The sequence below is a fragment of the Nicotiana sylvestris genome, chromosome 12, assembly GCF_000393655.2.
Source record: "Nicotiana sylvestris chromosome 12, ASM39365v2, whole genome shotgun sequence".
Taxonomy (NCBI): domain Eukaryota; kingdom Viridiplantae; phylum Streptophyta; class Magnoliopsida; order Solanales; family Solanaceae; genus Nicotiana; species Nicotiana sylvestris.
Genome location: NC_091068.1, coordinates 34,162,525 through 34,171,015, shown reverse-complemented (window position 1 = coordinate 34,171,015; position 8,491 = coordinate 34,162,525). Strand labels below are relative to the sequence as shown.

The following is an 8,491-nucleotide window of genomic DNA, read 5'->3' as shown; positions in this document are numbered from 1 at the left end:
AAATTCATGCTGGGACCTGCGGTCCACATATGAACGATTTTGTCTTAGCAAAGAAGATACTCTGGGCAGGTTACTTTTGGATGACTATGGAAACGGACTGCATCCAATATGTCCGAAAATGTCACCGCTGTCAGATACATGCAGATATGATAAAGGTACCTCCAAGCGAGCTTAACACAACAAGCTCACCGTGGCCATTCGCCGCCTGGGGAATGGACGTTATTGGACCATTCGAGCCTGCTTCTTCCAACGGACACAGGTTTATCTTGGTAGCCATCGACTATTTCACCAAATGGGTCGAAGCAGCATCTTACAAAGCAGTGACTAAGAAAGTTGTGGCAGACTTTGTCCGCGACCGCATTGTTTGTCGATTCGGAATTCTAGAGTCAATCATTATTGATAATGGCTCCAACCTCAACAACGACTTGATGAAAGCGATGTGCGAAACTTTCAAGATTAAACACAAGAATTTCACAGCATACATGCCTTAGATGAATAGAGCTGTAGAAGTCGCCAACAAGAATATCAAGAAGATATTGAGGAAAATGATAAAGAATCATAGACAGTGGTATGAGAAGCTATCATTTGCTCTTCTGGGATATTGTACCACAGTACGCACATCAACAGGGGCAACCCCCTATATGCTGGTTTATGGTACATAGGCTGTCATTCCCGCTGAGGTGGAAATTCCTTCCCTAAGGATCATAAAAGAAGCTGAGCTCGACGATGCAGAGTGGGTACATAGCCTGAAACAAAAGAGTCAAGCCAAGACCGGGGCATTTGGTGTTAAAGAAAATTTTTCTGCATCAGATGAAGCCAAAGGGAAGTTCTCTCCCAACTGCCAGGGTCCATACATGGTTCACCAGGTTTTGACAGGAGGAGCCCTCATACTTGCAGAAATGGACAGAGAAGCCTGGCCAAAGCTGATCAATTCAGATGCAGTCAAGCGCTACTATGTGTAATCTTTATGCTTTCCTTATATGATGTAAATTGAACTACGCCTGACCTGATTCCCGTTTAAGAGGGGATACGTAGGCAGCCCTATGGGTTCGGTCACAATTCATTAAAAATTTCATTTCCCCTCTGCAATTGGAAACTGGGGGATAATTTGAGGAGGACCCTCAAAATTCCAAAGTAATTTCAGCCGATCTCCACACAAGCAACAGTAAAAAATGTCAACCCATCAAATTGGGGCAAAATTTTGAGGAGGACCCTCAAAATTCCGTAGCAGGAGAGGTTGCAATGTCCTGAACTACGTCACAGTCGGTGGTTCATCCAAAAGCTATTTTTAATTTATGTCATACTTTTACAAAATCATGCATGTTATTATTGAAACTGCTTTGTTTAGCAATGCTACCTCAATGATACATACGATATCACCAGATCAAAGCCGAACGAGTCAAGCAAAGCTAGCGAGGATACGAACTAACCTTCCCCCTTACAAAACTCACGATTTTTCTTTGGATGCAGGCATTAGGATTGTGAAATCATTAGACATACTGTACGCCTACGGGACAAACATTGTTCAAAATACGATTCTCAGAACCGTTGTACTTACCAACATTTGCTATCAGCACACACCAATGATGTTTCGTATGTCACAATGTTCCCAATAACCACAATACCGCAATATGCTATCAGCTAAGAAAACTCTACTATTAGTTGTTATCTTATTTCTTGCATAAGGCTGCCATTCTGCCTTCTGAGACTAAACGTTGTCTCCATCTGCATTTACATTGCATAAGGCTACTATTCTACCTTCCAATTTGCATAAGTCTACCATTCTACCTTCCGAGACTAAACGTTGTCTCCATCTGCATTTGCATTGCATAAGGCTACTATTTTGCCTTCCAATTTGCATAAGGCTACCATTCTTCCTTCCGAGACTAAATGATGTCTCCATCTGCATTTGCATTGCATAAGGCTACTATTCTGCCTTCCAATCTGCATAAGGCTACCATTTTTCCTTCCGAGGTTAAGTTCTACCTCCATCTGCATCGTATAAGGCTACTATTCTGCCTTCCAATCTGCGTAAGGCTACCATTCTACCTTCCGAGGTTAAGCTTTACCTCCATCTACATCTGCATTGCATAAGGCTACTATTCTGCCTTCCAATCTGCATAAGGCTACCATTCTGCCTTCCGAGGTTAAGCTCTACCTCCATCTGCATCTGCATTGCATAAGGCTACTATTTTGCCTTCCAATCTGCATAAGGCTACCATTCTGCCTTCCGAGGCTAAGCTCTGCCTCCAATTTTCTTCGAAACTAAGCGCTATCCGAAACACTATTTATCTCGCTTCTCTTACGGGCTAAGCTCTGCCCTTCAATTCACAAGACTGAGCTCTGTCTTGCCCGCATCATACTACTACATCCTTCATGGGCTGAAATATCGCCAACTCATCCAAAGGAGTCATCGTTCGGAGGCACCATCTTCATAGCCCGAGAACACCATGTCATAGCATGAGAATCTCTTTCAATCCTTTGCATATCATTATTCAAAGGCATCATGGTTCGGAGGCACCATCCTCATAGCCCGAGAACATCATTTTATGTCCTGCGAATCCTGCATCAAACAACCCATGGCCCAGGACATCATGGTCTGAGGACGCCATTCCTAACCGTCCAAAGACAACATTCATGGTCCGACGGGAATTTGCATCATGTTTAAATTTATGCATAGTATACGCTTGTATTGCTTCTATTTGCAGGTAAGACGGCGAGCAACGACTATCCCAGCAGGAACGATCCCGCTCTAGTTCCCTCAAGCCATATCAAACCTAACCATTCCCGTAAGCCATTCACTCACCCAGCCCTAGATGTTGCGTCCGTTCTTGAAATGGCTTCATTAGTATACTCTGCCGATGGATTCTGAACTACATACAACCTGATTCCTGTAAAACCAGAGATGTGTAGGCAACTCAGAAACCAGAGTGCGGTCTAAATCTCTTCAAACCATTTCACTCGGTCAAATTGGCCATCATATGTTTACCCGACAACTCTTTCATCCTTCCCGGGTAAAGAGGGGTAGCTGTTAATACCCAATTTTTCCTCAAATTATTTTAAATTTGCATATAGCCCATCAAAATTAGGTTTTCATAACAATTGGTATTTTTCTATAATTTTCCTCATATTTTACTAATTCATTTTTTTATTTATCCAGTATTTTTATCTCTTATAATTAATTATAAATTGCATTATAGATGATTTCAAAAACATTCCTTGATTTAATATATTATTTTTGGTCCTATTAAGACCAAATGTATTTCACAAATTAGCCAAATTGGCACTATCTGTTTATAATTGCAATGACTTTGCAATTATGGCCTAATTATATATTTTGTGCTATGTTTTTACTCAATAATTAGTCATTTATATTTTTAATACTAATTAATCATTTTAAGTTTATTAATCATGAATTTCATTTTTTATAAGTATTATTCATTTTTATAAATTATTTATCTACTTTTATGGAGTATTTAACAACTAGCCATTTTTAAATTTCAATTCTAGCCTAGTTAACCCAGACCCCTAACCCAATAAACTATCCCAGTTACCCAACCCAAACTTAAAATCTTACCCGGCCCAACCCTCATTCGATCTGAGCCGTTGATTAATTCAAACCAACTGCCCAGATTAATACTTACCATATTAACCCCTAAACGACTACCCCCATTTCTCATTTTCCCCAGTCTCACTTCTCACCCATCTCTCAGAATCCTCTTAACTCTCTCTAGAACCTTCGTCTCCTGAGCTTTGTCTCTCCCCTCTCCGGCCATCTCCTCGCCGGAAACCATGAAGTTTCCATATCTCATTGACCTTATGGATATGTATTTCACACCTGTGTCACCGGTGGAGGCTCTCAAGTGACCCTGAGGCGGTCCACTTCCATCTCCGGTCTCATTTCATGTTTTCCGGCCACCTATGACCGTTCGAGTAAGATCTCTACATTTTTCGGCCAAAGGTCGGTGATATTTTAAGCTCTCTTCTCCTCCTTTGGGTTTTCTCTGGAAACCCTAGCTTTAAATCCTTCGATCTTTTTTGATCTGTGATGGATCTATGTGTCTTTTAAGGTTCTCACCTAGATTTCTCTGATTTCAAACGATTTCCTCATTTTCCAGGTTATGGTTTCAAAACACTTTTGCAAAAACGATTTATTTCTGATTTTTAGCAATTACTTTGTGATTTTTAGCATGTTTAAACATCACCAAAGTCTTTCCTTTTGCTCGATTCATTTTTGTTAAAAAACCCTAATACTTCTAGGTTCGATTTGAAGTTTGAGTCTGTTTGCGATGTGTTTACATATCTCTCATGAACATTCTAGGTTTCATGTATGTTCTGTATGCTCTTGTGCTTCCTGCTCTAATTTGTTCTTAGGGTTTCTTTGATTTTGTTCAACACATGTTATTTATCGTTTAATAGGTCTGACTATTTGTTTTATTGATTGTTCACATAATAATTTATATTGATTTTTGTGTAATCTCCTTAGACCTGCGATATCTTCCCTGAATCTGTGATTTTGTGTATTTTCCTTGTAATTCTGTACTGATTTTTCGAATTGCTTCCTTACTTTTGTGATACTTTTCTTAGTTAGTGCTGATTCCCAGTGATTTTCAATCTCATTCGTGATTATTTGAACTAACTTTCAGAATTAAAATTGTACTCTACCTTATTTATGTGCACAAATATGCTGTTAGTTATTTAACGTGTACTTTCCTTACTTGAAAATATTCTGTACTTAGTCCTTATTACATGTTACATTCTTTTACTACTCTTATTATGGTAAACCAGTCTTATAAGTAATTCTTTTCCTTATTTGATACAACTTGTACCCGTTTGAACTATGACTCCCTAATTGAAGGGAGTCCGGGTCTTTAATTGATTATGATTTGTATTATTTCTATAATTGTGCTAAGTCAGTACTTATTACCTTATTTTTCTGCCTGTTCTCAAACTATAAATACTTTACCCTCTCTTTAGCATGAGAGGAACAATTTCAATATTCTGAACTCTCTCTTACACACATACATACTCTCTTGCTTCTCTTGCTGCTTACTTGATACTCAGTTGGTTGCAAGCCAAAACTAAGTGATTACATTGCTCTACTACTCTATTGTTCTATTGCTCTACTGCTCTACACACTACTGCTCTATTTCCCTTCATTGTACTGCTCTTCACTCCTCACTCTGCACTTATTCTCTCATTTTTACTGGTATATTTTCAGTTTAACTTGCAGCATCCAAAACAATATGTCTCTATTTGTATTGCACTTCCTTTTGTTTCTCTTATGCTTCTACTTGTGGTTCTGCTGTCTCCCTTGCAATAGCATGCCTATTTTTCCATGTGATTACCCTTTCCCTGTAATTCTACATGTCTACTGCTTTCTTACATTTCCTACTACTATTTTGCCCTACCCCCTAACCCCCAATACATTATAAGCATGCGTTCGTGACATGAACACTTTGTGATAGACTATTGTTGTGACAATTTAAGTTATGTAGTACTTCTCTGGTGTTAACATATGTGCAAATATGCTTTCACATATGAACTACTTGTCCCCAATTCCTCCTTTACCTGTTTGTGTTTGAACTATATATGTTGATTTGGTTTTGAGTTGATGATTGTCCTATTTCTTTTCTTCTCCAAAACTGGTTTTCACTAAGGCAAACTTTTCTATTGCTTTCCAAAACTTATTTTAAACTAATCATTGTCAAAATTGTTTCCAATTTAAACTCTTCAAAACTATGTCAAGCACTCTCACTCTACTCTTAGACCACTAAGTTCTGCCCTTTTTGTGTGAGTAATGCCTTGGGACCCTTGAGCTCCCTCTGAACTTTGGCACACAAAAGCTAGTCTTTCCACACTGCACTTACTCTATCTTGGCTATAAAATCTGGGTGTGAGCACTGCTCGGGATCCCTTGAGGTCCTTAGGGAACTCTGACACACCCAGATATGAGAAAGGCTATGGAACAATCTTGACATTTGAGGTGCTTTATTACATAACTCAGAGAGGAAGTCCTAATCAGGCGTTGAGAATCTGGGACTGTCTTCAGGCTCTCTAGAGTGTAACTTTTTACCTTTTTTTCTTTTTTACTTATGTTAGTTCATTTTCAGTATTGGTTGGTAATAATCTATTGTAAAAACTCTCTGGGGATATATAGTGAAAAGGGATGGGGTAAATATGCATGTTATATTTGTTAAGGGTAGAAAACATGTTATTAGGTTTATATTCGTAATTGCGCAATAGAAACTATGTCTTAGGTTTATATTTCCTATATGTGCATTCGAATCCATGTGTAAGATCAACCTATTCAAAGCAGGTCATGCATTAGATACCATGTCCTTAGGTTTACTGTTTCAGCATCACATTTGGCATCACTTTACCACTTAGAAATCCTGTTTTAGGCTAAACAACAACATCAATATAAAATTGCTCCTGCACATCTTTAAGTCATGCTGTAACTTTTCGGGCATTTAGAAATCATGCTTTAGGAATTCTGCAATCATTCTGCATTTTCATATGTGCACGTTAGATACCCTATTTTAGGATCTTGTTCACACTCGCTCAGTCACACCTAGTTAAACTACTGATGCATGAAAAAAGGATATAAAACAGTCTCATGTTTGATTATCCTGTTTAAGTAAAACTGGTCACAATCCCTGCATGTCTTTGCAACATTTAGAATAGCATACTTTAGATAGAATAACTTCCAAACTATTTTAATAATTCTGGTAATTGCTGCATATTATTTTACGCTTAAGCAAGTCTTAGGTAATCAACTTAAAACAAAATCACAACAATCTTTGTGATTATTGTTTGACTGTCAGCATGTTAAAATCAGTAGGCAACCTTATTAGGACTTCCTATTTGAGTTATGTCATAAATCTGACTCTGTTGTTATCACTTAGATACCATATTTAGTATCTGAATTTATACCTTAATTGTGTATGAGTCATGTTGTTTATGTGTACTGTATGTAGAGGTATATTTGAGCCTTTCACTGGTCTTCCTGCTCCCCTTAATTGAAGTCCTACTTGTTTATTATATGTCACCTTAGCATTTTACCTTTAAACATGAGGGTCTGCCTAGAACCCCCTTTTATAGGATAGGAGTCCTAAATTCCTCCGGGACTGATAGGAAGGGACGGGTAACAGCATGCAATAGAGGTTGAGATCAACCCTCGCTTTAATTACCTTCACGGGGCAAGAAAGTGTAGATATGGATATGATAATCGGTTCGTTAATGTCACGTATAGCCCCTCTTTGAGGAGTATCATACCGGATATTGCATTAATGTGATCCATATTATAAAAAAACCTAGGATACCCCCTTTACATTCCCAAATATGCTTAGATTGTAATTCTTTTCAAAATCTTGCTTTTCATTAACTGCTTTCCAAACATCTGTGTACTTAAACTTAAATTCCCTACTATTTGAGTCATACTTATTTATTTGCTACTTGTACAAATTCACAAAAACTGTTTTGCCGGGAACCACACTAGTGGATCCTCAGGGGTGCCTAACACCTTCCCCTTAGGATAATTTCAAGCTCTTACCCTGTCTCTGGTTACCAAACATAGTTATAAATGAACCTTATCGGTGTCCTAACACACCTTAAATTGTTAGGTGACGACTCTTCAAAAATGCAAACCCCCTTTCCAAAAGGAAAGAGTTGTCCCAACCAAAAATGTCATAAACCCAATTTCGCGAGAAAAAGGAGGCGCGACAATTGATAATTAAGGAGCTAGTGCGAGACGTAAGTTAAGACCAAGGAAATAACCCAAGAAAGATTTCGCGGAATATTGACATAAGGATGGGCCAACGAGTAGTTAGTAGTTGATTCAGGAAGAGCCTAGCTATGGCTAGTCATGAGGATACAGAACAAGACATCAGGTCGTGCAAGATAAAGATAGTACAACCCAATATAGTGAATTTAGCCCCATAGTTATGACATTGTAATACTTGATAAATATTCAAATAGGAGTTGGGGTAGTTAAAGGTACCGTATGAGTGTTAAGGAAATAAAAGATAGTTCTACTGGTAAGATAGTTAAAACTTCAGTTCATAAGCAGCCATACGAGCAGATGAGTGTGGAGGTAAGTAACTAAGGATAATTACAAGTAAGCACGAACATCAAAAATTCTATTGGGAATACGGTATAATAAGCTCGCATCTTTACAAGAGTCAGAGGATCCTCCCTAAGTACTACAGTGAAGGACTAGATGAGGAAATAAGGAGGAAGGCTTCGACCTAAGCACAGTGACCTAAAGAGGAAATGGTCTTGTAACAACAATTTCACAACAACATTGTACGTCCTTCATAAGAAAGAGGAATCTACCGTTGCTAGTGAACGGGAAGGAAAAATCAAAAGAAATATTCGAAGATAATATGAGTTGTACGGAAATTCCGGCATGCGTGGGAGCTAAGATAAGCTAAGTATGTACGCAACAAGGGGGGAGAAAGATCAGGAAAGGTACTAGCTTACGTTAAAGG

General features: G+C 38.4%; 1 protein-coding gene across 1 annotated transcript; it reads left to right on the top strand.

Annotated features, from left to right (window-relative positions):
• Positions 1 to 491: 491 nt before the first annotated feature.
• On the top strand, positions 492 to 962 carry LOC138882889 (uncharacterized). The gene is made up of 2 exons (XM_070163527.1): positions 492 to 611; positions 663 to 962. The coding sequence occupies exons 1-2, from the start codon at positions 492 to 494 to the stop codon at positions 960 to 962; spliced, it is 420 nt and encodes a 139-aa protein (XP_070019628.1).
• Positions 963 to 8,491: the final 7,529 nt, after the last annotated feature.

What these genes read in the sequence shown, in the direction of transcription:
- LOC138882889 (XM_070163527.1), top strand. Translation starts at nt 492, where the DNA reads ATGAATAGAGCTGTAGAAGTCGCCAACAAGAATATCAAGAAGATATTG. An exon ending in TTCTGGGATATTGTACCACA is followed by an intron (nt 612 to 662) that starts GTACGCACATCA and finishes TATGGTACATAG; the next exon opens with GCTGTCATTCCCGCTGAGGT.